This window comes from Dermacentor andersoni, chromosome 5 (genome assembly GCF_023375885.2).
Source record: "Dermacentor andersoni chromosome 5, qqDerAnde1_hic_scaffold, whole genome shotgun sequence".
In the NCBI taxonomy this organism is placed as follows: Eukaryota; Metazoa; Arthropoda; class Arachnida; order Ixodida; family Ixodidae; genus Dermacentor; species Dermacentor andersoni.
This window is the reverse complement of record NC_092818.1, coordinates 58,044,287-58,067,097: the sequence shown is the minus strand read 5'-3', so window position 1 is coordinate 58,067,097 and position 22,811 is coordinate 58,044,287. Positions and strand designations below refer to the sequence as shown.

General features: G+C 46.2%; 1 protein-coding gene across 2 annotated transcripts in view; it reads right to left on the bottom strand.

The window, feature by feature from the left end:
* Window positions 1-1,279: 1,279 nt before the first annotated feature.
* LOC129384659 (uncharacterized) overlaps window positions 1,280-22,811 on the bottom strand; it is a 56,049-nt gene continuing 34,517 nt past the window's right edge. Inside the window, exons 8-11 of one of the 2 annotated variants that reach the window (XM_055070259.2) lie at window positions 21,115-21,188; window positions 7,085-7,210; window positions 6,413-6,548; window positions 1,280-2,915 (exon numbers count right to left, since the gene is read on the bottom strand). In XM_055070259.2, coding sequence (XP_054926234.1) covers window positions 2,348-2,915; window positions 6,413-6,548; window positions 7,085-7,210; window positions 21,115-21,188 — 904 coding nt within the window. In that variant the 3' untranslated portion in view covers window positions 1,280-2,347. Of the gene's footprint in view, window positions 2,916-4,725; window positions 4,828-6,412; window positions 6,549-7,084; window positions 7,211-21,114; window positions 21,189-22,811 lie in introns of those variants that run through there. The other variant, XM_055070260.2, reaches the window with a different exon arrangement.

The following is a 22,811-nucleotide window of genomic DNA, read 5'->3' as shown; positions in this document are numbered from 1 at the left end:
TACGCTTTCGGAAACCTCAGAGAAACTTTTATTAAACCCGGCTTCCCAAACACCGATACTGAAAATTCGACAACGGCTCCAATCGGCCTTGGGAGCTTGCCGGAACCTAGGCTTTGCATTTTTCACTTCAGCGAAAGCACTAGGCGGCCATGTTGCCGAGTGCGCATTTCCAGCGCCTCGTCGATGTGGCTTCTGTTAGAAATTTCGCTACGGTCTTGGCCAGTTTACGAATCAGTCCGCCGTCGATCTCTCGCCTCAAACCGCGCATGAGGAAACACGTTTGCGCATCCGACATGCCTGGGTCGGCGTGCCTAACAAATGGTTCATAACTTCCGTGAAGTTCGCGGTGTGCTTATTCGGTAGCGGCACACGAGTTTATATCGTGGTTTTCACCGACTCCTTGCACATGGCGCTCGTGAATATTTGTAGGAAGCCCCTGCAAAACAGCTCCCATGCTGTTATGCCGGAGGCTCGTTTTTTTTAAGCCACGTCGTAGCGGTGTCTTAATGAGAAATAGTCCTGACGCAGCTAGTCGTGCTTTCATATGTTATATGTGGCGATTTATGCTTCGGTGTGCAGTCAGCTTTCCGGATCTTAAACGATGATCTGTGGAAGAACGGTGGCTTCATTGGCTGTTGCAGCGTGATCGTTGCTGGCGACACAAGGATTGTCATTGGGACTGCTGATTGGGCCATGATGTTCCTGGTATTCTCGGCCAGATGAGCGTTCACGGGCGATAGTAGTATGTTGTGGCAAGCTTACTAGCCGACGAAAATGTGTACGTTGTTTTCATGGCTTGCTGGGTGTGTCCGGTCACAACAAGCACCTCTACAAGATGCCACGTTGTAGTGACGGTGAACAATGCACTAGCAAGAAACTTCAGTCACGCAACTAACTCTTATCGGGAACGGAAAGGCACAAAACGAGTTACATTCGGGCAGGAAGATAGTTGCGAGCGTAGCCCTCAATCGCCGAATCAGTGATTGGCGTATAACGTTTGTCGGATATTCATGCATCATTCGTTGAATATTGTAGCGTAAGCGTTGGTGCTGGCAAGCCTTCACGAATGCACATTTGTATTCGTATTGACCATGCAGTTTGGTTACGAAAGGTTTGACCCCAGCACAAAAAAAAATATGATTGGCGAGAAAATCTAGAAGGTTCTGATACACGCAGGCGCGTAATGCGCTCAGCGGTAACCTAACATTTTGTAGCCGGAAAAATGCGTTCACAAGAAAAATATATAAAAGTAAGCGTGTAAACATATATGAAAACTTACTTGTCAAGTCAAACATTTATTGTCATTTCTGCACAGAAACTTCTGTTCCATCAGGCTAAAAAGATTATACAGCTGCTACTAGAGAGCAGTGCGAGTCAAAACAGACGAATTCCGAGTGGATAAAAAGCTGCCTATTAAACTTCAGAAGTCCTGCCACAATAAAACAACTAAAAATTTTCCTAGGGGGAGGCCATATCATATAAAGAATTTTCAAATGATTCGGATCTAATACTTTCTCACTATCGTGATCAGCTTATTTTATGGTATAGAAAAAACATTTTCGGTATGAATACAGGCGCCAAAGAATGGTCAATGCATTGAACGAACTTTCTCAAGCAGATACTTTTCAAACGCGTACGATGTAGTTAATCATTGTCGTAAAAGCATCTGCAAGTGCTTTCTCTCGAAGGCGACTTTGCCTTTGGACCTCGATTAATGGCAGAAATTACTTTTTAGTTGTCAAGAATACAGTACGTCCTTTCTCAAGTGCTTCCTAAAGAGAGATATTCCGTTCTGTGTACGCTGCAATATGAATACAAATATGGTTCATCAAAGCTTCTTCGCTGGTACACTGTCAAAAGACCTTCACAAGACGTTTCTCTAACCAAATGGGGGTCAAGAATCTTTGGGGGCATTTCCCTCAACCCTCTAGTTACGCAAAACACAATCTTGCCGTCCATTAGGGTTTGTCTTGAAATCAGTTTGATTAAGCGACGTTCACCAACAACATAGTTCACGGAACAGTGAGCGCTGGCCATTACCTAGTGTTGTTCGATATTGAAGCACCCCAAATACTTCTGGCGATGAGGTCTTGTCGCGCAATTTCGAAAAACCAGACGGAATCGTTCACATCTTGCGTTCCTTCTGGCACACATGCCTATCGCGTGTTTCTTTGTCTGCAAAACGACAACCGCACTGCATACAGTCATACGGTGTTCTATCCGCGTGCTTTGTTCGGCGGTGACGAAGAAGAGTCGAATTGTTCATAAAGAATTGATCACATATTTCGCAAACAAAAGCGCTGTTTCCACATTCGGAATCTACGTGTCTCTTGAAGTCATATTTGCTTTAAAATGATTTACCACATTTTTGGCATGCATGAGGTTTCTCCTCTGCGTGAGCGTGCTCATGTTTACGGAGAGCTGCCAACTTTGTGTATGATTTACCGCATGTTTTACAAATATACGGTTTCTCACCTGTGTGCACGCGCTTATGGTAATCTAGGTGACTAGACTGCCGAAACCATTTAGCACATATTTGGCATTTGTGGGGTCTCTCATCTGTATGAGTGCGCTTGTGGATTTTTAGATGGTGAGAATTCCGGAACAATTTTTCACATATTTTGCATTTGTAGGGTCTCTCGCCTGTGTGCGTGCGGTAATGTACAGCTAGGTGATCTGCCCGGTGGAACTGTTTACCACAGGTTTCGCATTTGTGTTTTTTGCCAGTGAGGTTGCGGCAATGTTGGACAGACTTAGACATCTTCACAGACGATTGACCACACGCTTTACAAATCTGGGATGTGACCTCCGTTTGTTCCTTGGCGTGCCCGTGTAAAGCGTCCGGTATGTTCGAAACGGTGCCACAGACACCGCACATCTCTCGCTGTTCCGTTCCTCCGGTTCCAGGAGCATTCCTGCAAGGACACAGAAAAAAGGAGCTCAAAACGGCCGACTTTTGTTACGAAAGGAGAAAAACACATCTTGACAATTGAGAGGTTGATAACAAAATCTTGTGTTAATGATAAGCCGTCGTTCTGAACCTTAGCGCTAACTTGAAGCATTTAATCTTGGCGCTCGATTGTGGCTCTAGTTTGCGTAAATTGAACACTGCTGCCTTTGATGGTCTGTGTGGCTAAACTTGAAAATAAGAAGACCCGTACCTCTCTCACAAAGGCTATATATAATGTAATATGTAAAACGTGGCTTTGGTATTTCTTCCTACTCGAACGGAGAAGAAATGTCTGGTAAGGGTGGTTACATAAGGAATTAGCAGATCTAAACACGATGGTATTTTTCTCTCACTGCACTAGAGCCGCTTTCTTGCCGGTATAAGCCATTGCAATGAGCTATTCGAGGCTCCACCATAAGAAATGGAAATGGCGCAAAGGCGAACTATTCGCTTTAATTCTGACAAGTGTCTGTGCATTTACTGAAGTCCTTCACGTCGACTACAATGAACAACTTCCGGGTTCAAAATTGCCTGCAATGTTTGTATGAAGTCATTTAATATTTGACTCGCATTTGAATTGCACACCGCTCCTACCTTAGGTATCGTGAGAATGACACACACGCAATCATTTCCCCCATACGTAGCGAGCACAGATACATCAAATGCTTCAGTGTTTTCATGTACAATGGATGAAGTATGCTACCGAGGAAGTTAGTATTTTTTTTTGTTTTTCTGAGTAAGATAATGAACACTGCAAGCGTTGTGTTAAGGCATTGCTGGTACGACATCTTTTCTACCGGTTAGTGAAGAAAACTACAACAGGCAGAAGAGCAGACACAGCGCGTATGGTGCATATCTTTTGTGCAGCCTGTTACTCATTTAAATCTCTACGTTAAACACTAGATGAACATTGGTCGCTATCCATGCGTTAATGGGTTTTTACTTGTATACTTTTGTTTATTCTTGTAGCGGTTGTTTACATGACTCATGAAATGGTATGGTTTGGTCCCAGTCGTGTGGTGTTACCTTGTACGGCGTTTGGAATCATGCCAGCTTGGCCGGCATCAAGACCGGAATACTTAATAAAGAAATTAGAACTATCAAACAATAAAATTTCGTTTGATAAAGCCAGGTAAATCCCGGCAAATTATTCATCCTGACATTTATTCACGCTTGCAAGAGGGAAACTTATGAAATCACTAAATATCGATTTCAACACTGATGGCAATTTGCTTTACTGTAACATAGATAACCTGTATATTTCTTTATTTCTTTTGATTTAGTGGCACACACTTGTATTTATTCAATAAAATAATGAACATTTCTAGCTATTACTTCTACCTTCTATATATGATACATTAGTATATGAACAATAGGAACTGTAGGGCGAGTTTACGTGGTAACGTAATTGTAAATCTGCCCTTGAGACGCAGCGCGCCATCCCGTTGTTTTTCTCTGTGTGCGCCGCTGGTGCTGTTTCAGAATTAGGTTTGTGTAGTCGCAATTATTCTGCTATTTTTGTTGAGGCGCCTAAGCCAAATATGTGCCAGGATTCAACCCACGTGATGTTACTTTGTAAGTCTTTCTTAACTCGACTGGAAAACACGGGGAAGGCGGGAGTAGACAAATCCACTTATCCAAACGTAGGCTTCTGCTTTCACCTTGTTCTCGTTTTGCTAATTAACTCTACTGGTTTATGTGGTATCTATGTCGCAAGATGTACTTAAGTAAAAGGAGGTAATAAACCACATAAAATAACTCGATAAGATTAAATAAATATTTATTTCATAAGGAATAGCAATATTTCACCTGAAGAAATATGTAAACCAACATTTAGATAGGATTCTTCTCACGATCAACGTCGACCTAAATGCGACCTAAAGCACTGCTTACTTGTTTGGGGTTGAGCACCAAATACAAAGGTAAACTCTATTTACCGTACAAAAAAGTTCCCCGACGATTCTGTTACTTCCTAATGGCTAATTTGAGGCCAGCTCTGTACATGTTTTCATTTCGCGATATATTCGCTCGCGCGGACAGTGTCTCGTGCGGCACGTTGCAAACGGAGCCAAGTGGGGCGCGACTGCCTCGCTAATCGGGAGATCGCGAGAAGCAGCGTGATTCACAGCAGCCGCCGTCGTCGTCACTTCAGTGTCGTAATCCCATTGTCGTCATGCAGTCGCACCACCCTCGTTGATGTATCGACGTCATTTTTTGTTCGTTATTAGGCCGCAGTTATGTTGTCGCCATCGTGTCGGGATTATGCCGTCGTTGTCATGTCATTGTCATTGCGTTGTCGTCACACAGACGCTATCATGCATTCGTTGTCATACGGTATGGCCAGTGCCACCTTGGTGGTGCGGTTGTCATCATTGTCGCTTTTTCATGCGGTTATCTTAGCGTCGTCGTCACGTCTTCTATGTTATACCATGATCATGACTTAAGAATGCACCTGTCATTGTCGTCATGTCGTCGCGATTGAGCGACTTTACCATTACATCAATATCATTCCTTAAAATTAAAATGGGGTTAAATGGGGTTATGGGGTTTTACGTGCCACAACCACGATCTGATTATTAGGTACGCCGTAGTGGGGGACTCCTGATATTTGGACTACCTGGGGTTCTTTAACATGCTCTTTAATCTGACTACACGGGTGTTTTTACATTTCGCCCACATCGAAATGGGGCCTCCGAGGCTGGGATTCAAACCGGTGACCTCGTAATATCATTCCTTCTTATTCCATCATCATGCGTTAGCGTCATACAGTCATGCCTCCAGGGTCATAGGTTACCTTGGTAAGCGAAAGTCATAAAGCTGCACAATATTTGAGCATTTGGCATATAGTCGAATAATCGAAAGTCAACGCTGCACTCTGAAATGAACGTCACTTAAGGAATGTGGCCTGTCACTGGATTGCTCGATTGCTTTACACACCCGCCATGGTTGCTCAGTGGCTATGGTGTTAGGCGGCTGACCACAAGGTTGCGGGATCGAATTCCGGCCACGGTGGCCTCATTTAGATGGGGGCGAAATGCGAAAACACACGCGTCCTTAGATTTAGGTGCACGTTGAAGAACCCCTGATGATCGAAATTTCAGGAGTCCTCCACTACTGCGTGCCTCATAATCAGAAAGAGGTTTCGGCACGAAGTACCCCATTATTTCATTTAATTTTGTCTTTAGACGGACGCCTTTCTATTTACTATCTTTGCAAACGAATATGGCGTAGTACGTACGCATTTGACAAACTTGCAAGAGCGCTGAGCACGACAAGCATGTTAGCACCACATCCACCATGCCGTGTGTTTTGAATAACGGTCGATTTTATGCGCGTTTCACATGTAAGAGCTCTCCTCCACAGAAAACGTTGGACAGTGGAGGCATAGTTGTACCACGGGCAGCATTACGCACCGTCTGTGATTCGCTCTGTGCGAAGAAATTTTTCCAAACGTGGGCTCACCTAGCGATGTTTTCCGGAACGGCCGTTGCCTCCTCCATTCCAGCGCGGCTTGTGCTGGGCTGTGCGTGATTGACGCTGCTGCTGGACACCATAGGTAGGGAACTGGTGATTGCGCTTTCAGTCACGTGTGTATGGCCTGCGAGAATAACAGAGGTGTTAGCTCCTCACTGTGCAATGGTCATTCAACGAGCGTGAACATGTCGTTCCGAAATAAAAACACGGAGATTTAGTTGAGGTTTAGTGATAGGCTAACCTGATTTGAGTGCTTCCGTATGCGGTGCTCTTTCTTGAAATATGCCTTCAATACATACGATGAAAGAGACGTGCGTGAAGGAATTTATGCACTGTTGAGTTTCTCCCAAAATATGTGCTGTATATTAGTAACCAAGGCAGCGGAGAGAGCATTTTAAAATATGGGGAGATCACGCAGCATTATAGATTGGCTCGTAGACTGGTATCCCCGCCAGACCCAAAATTAAACAACAGACAAACAGTATCGTGGAGACGACTTCAAACTTATACGTATCCGCACCCGGTTATGGCGAACCACATGTTCCCCGAGGCCAGGAGCGATAGATGTAATCTTTGTGGGGCGAGAGGGACCCTCGACCACATAATATGGGAATGTCAGTACTCTCCCGGGGGAACGCACAAAATAGGTAGTAGAGTCACCTGGGAGACCCTGCTGCGCAGCTCGGACTCTGAAGTCCAGCTTTGGCTTGTCCAACTGGCTGAAGAGGCTGCTGGGACCCAAGACCTCCCAGCCTGCATCTGAGGCGGCGGCACTCGCCCCCTGACCTGCGTGTCGGGGGGTGGGTAGATCACCTTATCCGTTTGACATTAACGTTTATTCTATCTGTATTTAGTACAGCAGAATAGAACACGACAATGTTCCATGTCGAAGATGAGATTAGGCATCTTTAACGCGATAGCACTACGGGCCTCGTATCGCAGATAGTCCGGTGTCTGCGTCCGGCGCCGGCGTCGACCGTCTTGTGAGCAAAAAGTAATTCCGAATCATGCATACCCAATCACGCAGGCCTTCCGTGTAGCGCAAATGCGTTACTGAAATAAATGAATTTAAGTAAAATGCGTCAGAAACAGTAAAGTACGACTTACACGCAATCAACAGATATAGCACCAGACTGTAATTTGAATGTACGAGAAAACAATCTTTTACGCGGAAACTCAAGCACAAAGCAATTTTCTTGCGTTTCTACCACTCTTGTACCACAGACAGTGGCGTACCCACCACCGAGAATCCAAGGCCCACGTAATAAGCGGGGTTTCTTCCGGAAAGCTCGCTTTCGTGCATAGCTTTTGCCGCCAGCGTTTCCCTGTAAACGTTACGCTTACCTAACCTGAAGTTACCGAGAAGCGCGAGAAGCAGCCAGGGATCTTTGAATGGTATCGCGTTGCACTCTTAAAGGCGAAGCTAAGGCGTCCTGCAAATTGTGTTATGTCTGTAATCGGAGTCAAATCTTGGCTCTACATTTGCAGCAATAAGCATATTTCAGGCTTTACTAAGGTGGCGATGGAAAATATGCAAAATTCCGTAAACTAGCGGCCTTAACCGTAAAAGCCGTGCTCTCGTTATAGTAAAGCTCCCTATTAGCGCAGAAAACTAAAGTTTAGCTCGCGCAATTCTGTCTAAATATATGAGAAGTTCGCGGTAATCATTGGACTAAATTTGCCGAGGTCTGCTGCACTTAAAAGAATCCGTTAAAATGTAGTGACTGGAGCAAACGAAGTTTTGTGTGTGCTGTCAATGTTTTTATAAAAATTTTTTCAATATGGAACAATTTCTAAAATATGAACACTATGAAGCTTACCTATATATATATTACCTCTAAAGTGGTCAAAATGATATAATATGCGGTGCTCTGAAATATGACACTATGTTGTGGGTAGGACTTTTGCAACACGCTTGTAAACAGTCAGAATATTTGTAAGTAATTCATGAACCAATATTGGCCGCCTCAGGTGCTTTGGCACATGCAGTTTTACAGGGCTGTGATATCTGTTTCTTCGTTGTGGAGGGGGGGGGGGAGCAGAGCAACAAAGCTGTAAACTATGTCCTTGTGAGTTGTGTCGTCCAAGTATGGCTATCGCGCTGTATGACGTTCACGCACAAACTTCTCCAATCAGCTATCCTGTTAATTCGAATTGGAGCCACTCATACGGAAACCGACATGATGACGCTCAAAAAGTGTGTCCTCTTGTGCAGTAACTGCAACGCTATCGTGGCCTATGTAACTGTTCTTTCCGTTTGTCTTTGTCGACCTTTTTTGTTTCCGTGTTTTTATCGCGCTAAGTTACTATAATTTCCGTTGAGGCTTGTTAAGGGTCTTCGCGAGTGGTATTTATGGTCGAAGGCCATGCCGTTCATACCCGTGACGTCACTGCCACCGTCGTGGCCGTTCAACGCGTTCCACAGGTCTTCGAAGGAGTCGTCACAAATCCTAGAATTAGACATATGTATTTCTATCGGACACTTTGCTTCCAGGTAAGGCGGGAAATATGTGATGAAGCTTTTGTAAAAGCAAAATCTGGAACAAGCTAACTGCTATTTTGTTAATCAACGGGATACATGTAATGTTTCATTTTACCCAAATGCTCACTTGCTGGCTGGCACAAGGGCAACCCTGTGTAATACGTGTAGTGCGAAATGCCTCTTTGACTTGCACGAACATGCAAGTCAAGTTTAGTTTACTTTAGTGTAGAACTTTTGTTCACTTACGGCATTTCTGATTAGTGCCTTGTAGTTGGGTATAGGTGTTCGGTTTTCAAGTTGTCGTGGCGTCGACTCGTGGAAGAGAATTGCAATGATAGTTTCCAAATAGGTACACCGGAATTTTTTTTATCTTATTGTCTTTAAGATAGGGTGATGCTCAAAAGAAGAAGCTGCGTGAAGTACTTGCGTGCATTGATTCAAAGCAGCGCTGTAACAAAAGGAGATGCTCCTTCCGTGTCAGATTGGATTCAACATTGCCGTGCTGGTATTAGGATTTTCACGGCAATTTAAATGAATGACCAATCATCGATCCGTGCCACGAGGAATCCATCTTATAAGTAATTAAAATTACGAGCAACACGGAGCAACACAGAACCGACAGTTGCCTCTTATGGAAGACTCAGTTGGAACACAAGAGAAGAAAAGGACGCAATCAGCTGAAGTTAAGCTTTTGTGACAATATGTGTTCTTTCCAGTTTGTTTCACGTGTGACCCGTGCAGCTGCCTTTCCGAAAAATCAAGTTGAGGTACAGGGTATGAACAAGGCGCAATTGCAGACATAAGCCTCAGAAAGAAAACGTGAATGAAGGGACGTGCATCTACAGCTGTAAACCGCAAATAATTCTAAGATGCGACTTCTTTACCGTGGCAGCGAAAAGAGTTGTCGGAGGTTTATTCTTTAAAAGCTACTTTAGAACTTAAGTATAGTTATAACCTTCGATTCAGCTAACGAAGAAGGCATCACCAAGGTGACAGCCGCAGGATGATGAGCGGCACGTGTGAACGGTTCGGGAGTGTTTTTAGGTTGGGTGTTGGACAAACTCTCCTGTACCGGGCGCATCGGTCGGCCGTGACAGTCACGCATCACGAGATGGCATTTCAGGAATCGCCGGACGTTTATGCTCAGGCGCGATAAAAGCGGGTGCAGGAGGGCAAATATGGGGGCTTTTGCTCCCTGAATATCTGACTTTGCCAAGGTAGCGCGAAGGAGTAATTTCTTTGCTCGTTTTCTATGCGTTTGTCTCGGTTTTACCGGCATTGCGGAACGAGGTCGCGGGCTGGACCTGCCCATGCACTAGCTTGTTTATGCTCCAACACTAGCTGCCGGCGCAGTAAATCAGGTGAAGTAGTGGGCACTGCCGGGCCATTGGTGATCGCTGTTTCTAAAGGTACATCGGACGTACGCGAATACCAGAATCGAATACGTCGGAAGCACCTGGTTTGCTTCGGGTTCGCTGGCTCCGCGGCTCCCGCCTACCGATATTTTGCACATATTTTTCTTAAGGACGTTTATTTAGCTCAAAGAGGACCATTAGAAAAATATGCTTTTGTAAGGTCGTGGCGAGCAGCATTCGAAAAGCCTCACACGAACGAAATGATTCTTCACCGCCTGGGTTTCTATAACAAGCACGTAGACCGGCTAGTGTTTTTGCATTTCACCATCAGAGATGATAGGCCGTTGTTCCCGGAAAATCATGGTTGACCTCGAACTCGGCACGCCAATGCCGTAGCCACTGTGGCACCGGAATAGCTGTGTGACGCGGTGACCAAACACGAGCGACGAACATGTTCTTCCACAGAAGCATTTGCTTCCCGCAGTGACATAACGTTGGACCTTAACGATAAACAGCCGCAGCTATGCTTCCCGTGAAGATATTTTGGCATCACCCGTGCATCGACGCGCTAAAAAAGTTAATGTCGCCAACGTACGCAGGCTGAAGTTGTTTGTCAAAGGCTCGCTTTGAAGTAAGAACAAATCTATAACTATCAACGCCTGTGTTCCAGGAAAAACCTACGGGAACAATATTCGTCGAGAATTTTTACAAGCGGCAAGACTCACGTAGAGGTACAGTCGGGGGTGCCCGAAGCGCCCTCGAAGAATTCCCGGATTGTGTTGGGAGTTACTTCTTCGCGGAAGGTAAACGCAGGAGGCGTGTTTCCACGGTTACTTTCTTCAGCCATGGCTGCTTCGGCGCCTCTGGAGCATTAGCGTCTGTTTCGTGAAAGAAGCAGGTGGAATCATAGCGCATGCGCAGTCAGTGCCGATGAGTATAGGGAACAAACAAAACGACTGGCGCTTTGGAAACTAGAAGGCAGCTAGAGCTCAAGGGAAAAAAAAAGGACGATAGAGTGTCGCCACTATCTCGACCTTAAAATGCCTATCTTTTAACGGTAGAAGAGGCGTTCAAATAACTCGCGCTGTCTTGCCACCAAATGATCAAAACCATGTAACCCCCTCTCCGAGTTAAAAACCGTTGAAATGTCTTTAAGGGGAAAGCCCTTCATGGGTCATGGGTCGAATATTTGACCGTCCGGCGTAATGGCATCAACATTCAAGCACATGTGCCAGTATTTCTTTATCAATAAAAAGGAAAAGAGTTCGATCACCTTCGTTCGCGTTGAACGGACGCCCTCCTAAATAAGCAGTGTCACCACAAAAGTCTGTGCGTGTGGTTTCTCCGGTTTTGTTCCTGCCTGGCGAGCAACGTACAAGTACGTGTCTTATGACGTTTTCAGGACTATCAGCACGTCTGCGTGAACTGGAAATGCATCTGTCGTTGAAAGTTAGCGCTGTCTGCCTAATCTGCCTTTCCGTCTCCCTCTCATTCTGTGCTAAGAGAATATATAAAAGCCCCTGTAGCTACCTTCGTCGAATTAAGGGCTAAAAATCATTCAGGCAACCAGCGTGTGCCTCCCAGTGGCCTTCATAGACTTGCCACGCCCGTTCTAGCGGGCCTTTAGCCACGCAGAAACAGTGGCGATGCATAGGCGACCGAAAAAGAGCCCAAGAAAAAAAACGAGTTAAGCGAAAGCAAGTAATAATAGAAAGTAGCAACGCATTGGAATGACAATGTCAAAGTAGTTGAAGGAATTTCTTGCGAGCGCGCAGGCTTTCGCCTTCATCCTCTTTGCCGTATGCTAAATGGAAACAGTTTCATTTCCAGAACTCTATCTCTCAAAGCGGACGCAGTTTGGCGCCGGTCTGTGAGGGGGCGCTGCGGTCGATGGTAGGGCGGTCGTGCTTTCTCGATGTTGGTGTTGACGAGCTCTTCTTCCACCCTTCTTGCGTTAACAGCGGGCGTGTTTTTTTTTTCTGTTGATTCTGTGAACATGTGGTGACCATCGACAGCTTGAGTGCATTTCTTTTTCTCTTTTTGTGGAAATATTGGAAGATGCTTCGCGCCCGGCTATAGCCGTGAAGCCTACGTGGCTTTCATTGTTGTTCTATCGCTTCTACTGGATGCCTGACACGTGGATGCACTGATTCTTTGTTCAGACATGTCATAAGATGCGAATAGAGAACAGATGCCAGGTCCGGGACCCTGCGGCCCATTTCGATTTCTTTCCAGGGATGGCGTCACTGTCGGAAACTTCTTTCACACTCGCTACATGGAACGGTGGTCTTCTTAAAAAATGCCGTGCTGCTTGCATCGCGAGTCCGAAAAAATTCTGTTGGACGCACTTTCATGAAATATGAAATTTGTAAAATGTTGCAGCAATTCTGAGTATTGTTTCGTAATGGATAGCCGTTCTTTGGCTCTGCTGTTAGTTCGCTTTTGTTTACTTGCTACTCGTACCTTATGCATGTCTACCTACCGATCGCTTTTCTGATGTCTAATAATGCTTGCTCATTAGTAGACAATTCGCAGAATTTCGGAAGCATTTGTGTTCTCTATCATGTGTGTCCTGCATATACCGCATCATGTTACATAGTGAAACTCTCGGATTAGAACTGGTTCAGCAAGCCACATTTCGGAAATAGCCAATACTTGGTTACTTGGATGGATACATGTCTGTAGAGGGAGCACAACGAGATTCGATGTTGGAGGAAACCAGTGACAACTAACCTTTTGGTTTGGCCGCCTCTATGCCCTGGTTAGCCTCACTGTGCATGGTCTGAAGTCTCACTTTGTTTAAGCGTTGCATTTCAGAAACGACAATTCCCTCACTGCGCTTATCTTTCTGGGATGAAATGTGAAGACATCCTTGGCATTTGCGAGATACAGGCCTTCCAAGCTGGTTATTCTTGAAGGCCCGACGTAGAAAAATTTCAGAGGAGGAAAATTTTTTAGGCTGCCAATCATCTACAATTACACTATTATCGCATTTCCCAACGAGCCTTTCTATGATTATTTATACTCCGCACCCCAAAGCAGGATTCTTTGCATGCACACATTTAATGCGCAAAAGTAAGCTTCCAAGGGGACGACCAAAACCGCTTTCCTTTCCTTTTTGTCGTTTTCCATTGCTTCTTTATCTATTCTAAAGCGACCAATCATGTACATTTACCCGATTTTAACAGCAGGATGTGCTAACTTCACCACTTATGCATCTTATTTGCAGACAAAAGGCTTTGCAGACAAAATAGTTTTCGTGTTAATTACTTATTTTGCTGGGGTATTCAACAGGGAATGCTTACGCATTAAAATTGAAGAGTGCGCTTAAGCGAATAAGGCAGAGTTTATTGCTTCGCCTGTGCTGGTTATACAGCAGACGTGTACGGTTTATTGCGCCTCTTCTTTATCGGTTGAACCAAAAGAGTAGGATGGGTCACTGAAGCACGCTTTCAGTACTTTACGAAAGAAAAATGCACGAAAAATGCAAGTTCCTGTTACTGTGCACTTCAATGAAAGGAGAGACCATTTGGAGGCGATTCGTCGATTGTTTGAACCTGAAGTCGATTTCTTACAGGTGCCCGTAAATTTCGATTGCTTCAACAGCTACGCAGCTCCTACTATGAAAGGGCATTTTTGCTCCTTGTTTGGTCTTTCCCTTCCCCTTTTTTCATTAACCTGAGTGTAGGGTAGCAACCCGGAAGCTCGTCTGGTTGACCTGCGTGCCTTTCCTATCCTTGCTTTCTCTCTCTCTCTCTCTCTCTCTCTCTAAGAATTTAGGAGCCAGGACTCTTGTACCTTCTGCTTCGGGCCATGACTTCTGTCTCTTGAATGACGGCAGCCCGACATTGTTGAGAGGGTTGTCGTACAGAAGCTGGCTCTATCTGAATGAATGAATGTGTATTGTTTAGTGGCGCAAGGGCCACGTATGGCCAAAGAGCGCCATGACTGATAATGTTGTGTTAAGCGCTGATTTGTGAGTTGCGATGGTAGAATGTAACATGGCTGTAAAGTGGCCTAAAATCAAATCTTGTCATAGAAGCGTAAAATGATATATAGTATGAAATTGTGATAGTGATACATATAGTCTATGGATATAGTACGCGTGGTAAGTGATCATGAAGCTAAAATGCAAGAGTATGGAATAAGCACCTATGCCTCCGGGAGGTCTTTGAGCCCAAAGGCTGGGAGGCAGGTGCTTTCTTTAATGCCGTAACCACAGCAGAAACCTCAGTTAAGAGGCCGTGCTGCGGATTTCCCGGTGATATGACATAAAAACTACGTACATCTTTTAAAAATTTGAACAACGATTGATATTTAAAGACTGGTTCTGTACCTATGATAATTAGAGGATGAAGTGGAAATTGTTGCCGGTGTGGTAATGCACTTGTTTTTAAGATATTTTATGTGCTGTACAAAGGTTAGTTTCGCGTCTAAAATTATGCCTAAGAATTTATGCTCCCGATTTACGGGCAGACGCTCACCATGCAACACAATTTCAGGATCAAGGTGCAGGCCTCTTTTTCTAGAGAAAATGACACAGGTGCTTTTTTGTGGGTTCAGTCTGAACCCGTTCTCATCAGCCCATTTGGAGACCCTGTTAAGACCAAGCTGGACCTGTCGCTCACAGATTGCAAGAGAAATTGATTGAAAACCTATCTGCAGATCGTCAACATAAGTTGAATAGAAGATGTTATGTGGTATGTGCAGACGAAGAGAATTCATTTTTACTATAAAGAGCGTGCAGCTGAGAACCCCACCCTGCGGCACTCCAGTTTCCTGTACAAATTTCTGTGACAGAACATTGCCCACTCGAACACGGAATGTCCGATTCGACAGATAACTTTCGATAACATTGAACATATTTCCGTGTATACCTAACTGTGAGAGGTCTCTCAATATCCCTAACCGCCACGTTGTATCATAGGCTTTCCCCATATCTAAGAATACTGATAAGAAAAACTGCTTATGGACAAAAGCTTCGCGGATACGTGCCTCGATACGTATTAGATGGTCAGTGGTGGATCGACCCTCCCGAAACCCGCACTGGTATGGGTCCAGCAATTTCTGATTCTAGGAAGTGTAGTAGGCGACAGTTAATCATTTTTTCGAATACTTTGCAGAGGCAACTTGTTAATGCTATAGGTCTGTAACTTGATACAGAGGAAGGATCCTTTCCGTGCTTCAGTATTGGAATTATAATAGCCTCCTTCCAAGCAGAGGGGATCTCGCCGGAAGACTATATAGTGTCTTAAAGGGAAAGGAGGGTTTTCTGTGTTTCGCATGGTAGTTGTATTAACATCTCATATATTACGCGGTCTGAACCTAGGGCGGATGTATTACAGCAGTTAAGTGTTGCCTGCAGTTCTATGCAGAATGGTTCATTGTACGGCGCACTTATTGCACGTTTCCTTTCTAGCTTTTGCTTCTCTATTCGTGTTTTGTACTTTAGGAATGTTTCGGTGTAGTGTAAGGAGCTGGATACGTGTTCAAAGTGTTTGCCAAGAAAGTTGGCTTGATCTTCCAGGCTTTCTGCGTGGCTATTTACTAAAGCCAGGGAATACGTTTGTTGTCCATTAACTTTTTTCACTCTATTCCATACTTTTCTCTCATCTGTGTACGAGTTGATGCTTGATATAAACTTCGCCCAACTCTCTCGTGTTGCTTGTCGGCGCGTTCTCCTTGCCTGGGATTTGACATGTTTAAAGTTTTCCAGATTTTCAGCTGTTGGAGAATCGCGAAATATCGCCCACGCTTTGTTCTGGTTCCTCCGTGCTTGCCTCCATGCATCGTTCTACCAGGGAACACGCCGTTATGAACCTATGCCGCTCGCTTGAGTAATACATTTACATGCGGCATCAAGTATAAAAGCTGTAAAATATGCAACAGCGTCATCTATGGTTATACCGGACATCTCAGACCAGGTCATGTGTGTAAGAGTTCGGTACTGTTCCCAATCGGCTGAGTCAACCTTCCACCGAGGGACCTTCGGGGGAAGTTGATCTTGTTTCGGCGTAGTTAGGATTATTGGGAAGTGGTCATTCCCATACGGGTTCTTAAGCACATTCCATTTAAAATAGGGTAAAAGCGTCGGCGATCAAATGCTAAGATCTATGGAAGAGTATGACTTGTTGGACAGGTTAAAATATGTGGGCTCCTTCGTGTTCAAGAGACATGTTCCAGAGGAAAAAAGCACCTGTTCGATGACGCGACCTCGCGCATCACCGCGTGAATCGCCACACAAAGTACTGTGTGCATTAAAATCACCAAGAATAAAATAGGGGTCCGGGAGCTCATCTATTAATGACTCTAAGTCGCGTTTGTGAAGGTGATAATGTGGTGGTATATACAGAGAACAGATTGTAATGAGTTTATTTAAAAGCATGGCTCGAACGGCCACGGCTTCAAGGGCCGTTTGGAGCTTTAAATGCTGACACGCTACACTTCTGTCAGCAATAATGGCTACACCGCTAGATGATGCGACAGCATCCTCGCGGTTTTTGCGAAACGTAACAAACTTTCGGAGAAAGTTTGTGTGTTTAGGTTTTAAATGTGTTTCCTGTAATCACAGCACTTTTGGATTGTGTTTTTGGATGAGTTCCTGCACATCATCAAGGTTTTTAAGGAGACCTCGGACGTTCCATTGAATTATCTGTGTATCCATGTTGGTAGTAAATATGTGCTGTGTGTACAGAAACAGAGGCAGTGATTTTGGAAATTGCAGAGATTAAATTACAGAGCCCTTTTGAGGCCCCGTAATCGGGGTTTTGCCCTTTCTGGAGCGTTCGAGGGAGCCTCGCCGCTCCTTAGGCGTTTGGTGCGCCTTCAGGACAGGTGAAGCGTCCATTGCCTCTAGTGAGGCTCCGGACACGTGCTCTTGCGAGCGAGAGGTTACCAGAGAGAGTCCCGCCTTGGAGGGCAAGACCCCTGCACCCACCAGCCCGGAGGTCGATGGGGCTCCCTGAGGGATCTGGCTGCGCCGGCTGTTGCCAGCGCTGGAAGGGGCCGGGGAGGTTGGGGCAGCGTCGGCTGCGCGCACCTTCGGGGTCGATGGCCCCGTCTGCTGTGTTGGCGTAGCAGCGTTAGCTGCAGCCGCCGAGGCGGCGGATGGCGTCACTGCCGCCTCACTGGGTGTGGGTCGGACAGCCGCCGGAGACCGTTGTGGCGCTACCACCTGACGCGCCACATCGGCAAAGGTGTTTTTGGGCAGGTAAGATACCCCTGCGTGCCTCCTTGAAACTTATGTTTTCTTTTACTTTAATTGTAACAATTTCGTTTTCTTTCTTCCACGATGGGCACGACCGCGAGTATGCAGCGTGCTCCCCTTCACAGTTTACACAATGGAGAGAGTTTTCACAAGTTTCAGAGGTGTGCTCATGAGCACTGCATTTCGAGCAGGTTTGGCGGCCTTGACAGCTCTGTGAACTGCGGCCGAATCGCTGGCGTTTGAAGCAACGCAGGGGATTTGGAACATATGGGCGAACACGTAGCTTGATATAGCCGGCCTCGATGGACTCGGGCAGAACACTTGTGCCAAAAGTAAGAATCAGGTGTTTGGTCTGTATTTCCTTATTATACCGCCTCATCTTAATTCGCTTAACGTTGATGACATTCTGCTCACTGAAGCCCTCCAAGAGCTCAGCCTCGGTCAGCTCCAAGAGATCATCATCGGAGACTACGCCTCGGGTTGTATTCATAGTACGATGCGGAGTTACTGTTACTTTGGCGTCGCCAAATGATACTAGATTGGGTAGCTTTTCATATTGCTTCAGGTTGCGGAGCTCCAAGAAGAGATCACCGCTTGCCATTCTGGATGCTTTGTAACCGGTACCAAAAACTTGGGTCAGACTTGGACACGAGGAATGGTGAGATTGTTCGAACGGGTTTGCTTGGTGTTTCAAAGTGGACTACATGGAATCGAGGAAAAATTTCATTTTGACGGGCAACAAATTCTAAGACATCATCGGTGCACCCCCTCTTCAGGGAGCGATCATGTAGTGGGGGGAAAGAAGAAGTCATAAGAGATTGTAATTTCGGCAGTAACGCCAGCCACCCACCGTGGAGTCCTACAAGGGGACGCTGCAGGGTCTGTGAAACACGGCATGCAAACGCCAGCTGTACATTACCACTATAACCAAATATGAAATAACCTAGGTTGGCTATTCACACAAGGTTAACCCTTGCCGCCGTGAAGAAAGGAAGTAACTGCAAGAGAGAAGACGACAGGAAAGATCAAAAAGTGAGAGATAAAGACGAAGGTTTGAGGAGAGAGAGAGACAGGAAGAGGCGACTGCCGGTTTCCTCCGGGTGGGTCAGTCCGGGGGTGCCGTCTACGTGAAGCAGAGGCCAAAGAGGTGTGTTGCCTCCGCCGGGGGGCCTTAAAGGTCCAAACACCCGGCATCGGCTCAACCCCCAGGATCCCCCTTTCCCCGGACACGGCAAAGCCGCGCACGACTACACGCGGGAGGTTCCAACCCTTGTGAGCTCGGGTACGTGGCGTCGCAACACACCAAACGCCTGCTGACGCAGACGCCCCTGCGGGGAGGCTCTATCTCACTTTGGTCCCGCGATGCCTTATTTTCAGCACAACTTGTTGCTGGGCGAGTTGGTTGAGCTCTAACGAATACATTGCTGCGCCAAAAGGAACGTAAAGACTTTTCAGGGAGAGTAAGAAACTACTCTCGACCGCTATCACGACTCTCAGCGCTCGACCCTGTCGCTTCTTACTCTCCCTCCTAAGTCTATTTTCCTTTTGGTGCAGCAATGTATTCATTAGATCTTATTTCGAGCGTAGGTTTGGTGCCGTACGTCGACACGCTGAGAACAGATATAGACGCACCAAGTCGATTCTATACCTGAGGAAGACCAGGCGGACGCAGAAAAAAATGCATTGCCACATGTACCAAATATACAACGAACAATGGAACTCATTCTGTAACTAGTTGGACCCCCGCAAAGCACTGTCTCGCGTAAGGCTTAATCTCGAGGGCGTACGTGTTTCTGCTCGGCAACGCAACGACTTTAAGGCACAGGCTCTCCACCAAGGCTGTCGAGAAGTCAATGTTGAAGAATTTTGTGAGAGAATTGCAGGTGACAGAGTGTTAAGAAAGGATCTTTAATCGTACGAAGTTCCCTTCACGCAAGCTTTGGCAGTGGACGAACCTTTCTACATGGAAGAATTGGAGCCTGGTCTAGCCATTTGCAGGCGTTCCTCTTCGCCCCTGACTAGATAATATAGCGCACGCTGCTGTAAGTCTTCTTGAACATGAAGAGCGAGAGGCCTTGCTGTGTCAACCCAACGTTTCTTGGAGTGACGGAAAGAGTCCCCTTGAACTCAAATCATATCTGCCTCTTGCTCTCGCCAGCTTTGTCGGCAAGTTAATTGAGAGGATGATCCCCACCCGCCTCGAGTTGTTTTTTGATCATTGCAATGTTTATGCAGACGCGATGACCGGCTTTTGACGTGGCCTTTCGTCGGTCGACAACGTCATTGATTTGGCGTATTCAACAACAGCATACACCCAAACGCCTCTCCCTAGCGCTATCGTAAGACGTGACTGGCGCTTATGGTAACGTTTCACGTGAAGCCATCGTTGACACGCTCGTGTCCGTTCAAATCGGAGGTCACGCTATTCGCTGAATTGGGAGCAACCTGACCCTAATGAGCTTTTTATTTGGCTTCACCGAGGATGGTGAAATTACCGGTCACTAAACCGCGTAATGTTCAACTTAGCTCTGATTTGGCTAGCGGAATCCCTGCCATACTCGGTCAGACTATCAATTTACGCAGATGACATTTGCATCTGGGCTTCAGGAGTAGCTGCTCCGCAGGTTCACGCAAGATTACAAAAGGCTGCAGCGCTGACGTATGCTTATGTTAAGAGACAGCGCCTCGGCATCTCGGCAACAGCAAAATGTGCATTAGTAACCTTAATCCGAAAATGAATGACCGGATACCCGGTGGCTACTAATGGCCAGCCTATCATGCACAAGAGAACCCATCACTGTTTTGAAATCATCGTTGACCACGACCTCTTGTGGACACCACCATGAAACCTATGTCACCATTTAAAAACAATGGATGGAAAACATGGAGACCGTCGATGTGTTCCGTGCTTCAATTGTACAAAGCGCTCTTCATGGATTTCTAGCGTTGCAGCACTCCGCTGTTGTTAAGGACCCGGAAGACAAATTTCAGAGTGCTTGGGAGCATGCAAGTTCGTTCGTTGATTCATTTGTTCGAATAAAGTCACATAAAGCATATAAAGGTACATAGGACGAGGAGGAAAAAAGATTGCCTCGGGCTCCTCCGCGTCCACTTTCGGTAATATTTGACACTATATTGTAGCACTGCTGGGAAGTGCTAGGTAAGGACAAGAAGCACAGCACAGTTTAATTCATCATGCGGTTAAACAGTTCAATCAACAATAAGCAGCCCCTAGAAAAAACACGTTTCTTCTAATGGCAAAGCTGAAGGAGCCTTGCTGCTGTTTTTTAGCGACGTCGACACGATAGCAAACTGGGAATCTCTGCTTACTCTCTTAAAAACTGACTTACTAGTACTGTCCTCAGCAGGAGCACAGTACCGTACAGATGCGAGTAGTGCTATCGCCGCAGCGATTCACCCATCAGATCATCTCAACCGTGAGCCTAAGTTCATGAGGCAACAGTTACATTTCTTGTATTAGAAACTATGCAGAATGTAGAGCACAGATTGACAGGTGCAGAACCGCGCACCCGTGAACCAGCGGTGATGCTCTAGAAATGTGACGTATACGACTGCAGACAGATTGCCCAGTCACGTGCAAGGTGAGGCTTTGTATACCAGCGGCTGAAAGTCTTCCCACACCTACCGGAGACTGTAGTTGTGCCACAAGCCACGTAGTACTGCGTACTCCATGGCTCAGCGCCGGTGGCGTCAGGAATTCTAAAATGCAAGAAAGATACGCATATGAACAGTGCGGCCTGCGATGGTAAACAAATGTAGGTGAAGATTGTAGCTGAAGCCAACGTGTCGACAAGGGGGCGGAACTTGTGAGGATCAGTACCCTTTCAAAGGGAGACGTTTGCTTGCAGAATACTTAAAGGGAAGCTGAAAGGTTTTCCAGAAAAAATGAGTGAACATCTGTACATGATGGTTTTCAACCCTCCGAATTCGAATATCGTATCGAAATTGAGTGAAAGAAAGCGCAAATATATTTTATTTCGACGAAAAGTGCAGCAGGGGACACGCCCAGCTTGTGCGTCTCGTTTCCGCCTGTGAGTGGTCGGGCGCCTCGTGACGTCAACTAGTAACCGACCGCTGCCGCTACACATGAAGCGCGGTGCCAGGTAATTTGGTGCCGTTTTTCTGAGACGGTAATAGAAAATTTAGAGAGACTGCGTTTTTCTGAGGAGTTCGGCGTAACTCCCTACATGCACGAGCCGATTGCGAAGAGCCGGCCTCTCGAAGAAGCAAACGATGCTGGTGCGAGCAGTGTTTTCGACGCGATCGAAAGCAAAGTCTTGGGATCTACTCGTGTTGGAAATGCTCTTTGGTGAGTATGTTTTTTGCAAAGCGATCTAGTGATCTCGCCGATCTTTCGCCGATCTAGTGAGCTCGTTTCCAGTCAAACAACTGTAGTGTTCTGTTCCTGCATGCCTCCTCGTGGAACGTAAGTGGGGATGCGATCGTCGGCATTTGTGCGCTGTCCAAAGCTGTCGGCAATCTACAAAGACGGTTTAAACGCGTGAAAAGCTTCCCGGTTCATGCAGTACGTGTAGTGACCTTCATCTGTTGACTACCACGTTGACTACCACTCACGTTGACTGCCGCGCACGTTGACTACCGCGCACGTTGACTACCGCGCACGTTGACTACCGCGCACGTTGACTACCGCGCACGTTGACTACCGCGCACGTTGACTACCACGAACGTTGACTACCACGAACGTTGACTACCACGAACGTTGACTACCACGAACGTTGACTACCACGAACGTTGACTACCACTCTACACACACGCAGACGCACCAACAAAGGAATGCAGGGTCGATCGAAGCAGATTACGATGGCACGCACGCAGAAACAAGTGCGGTTAGGAACGGTCGCGGACGCTGCGAAGGAACGAAACACTAGAGTTGGCGGCATAACACCGCGGTTTCCGGTCTCCGCTCGCATCGTCAGCATCAGCAGCAGCGCGCGGCATTCGACGGGGGGCGAAGCTACAGCGCAATTTCAACCGACGATTACGCCGCTCCTAATTGAAAAAAAACCCCCAAATTTTACCTACATGGTTTATAAGGTTCCCGCATTCGTATATGAGCGTCTTATTGAATTCGACAGACTCTTCAGCTCCCTTTAAGGCGCACAGGCGTGTTGCTTGGGCGCGGATTCACGCGCGCCCTGTGCATGTATGCTTTACGGTCTTTTGATCTTTTGAAATGTCTGCGCTAAGCTTTAGGTGAACATTGTCTGCTATTGTGTGGGGAATGGACTTTTTCTACACCTATATTTATTGCTATTGTTGTTCACATGGCTAATGAATTTTATGGTGCTGCTCAACACTTCG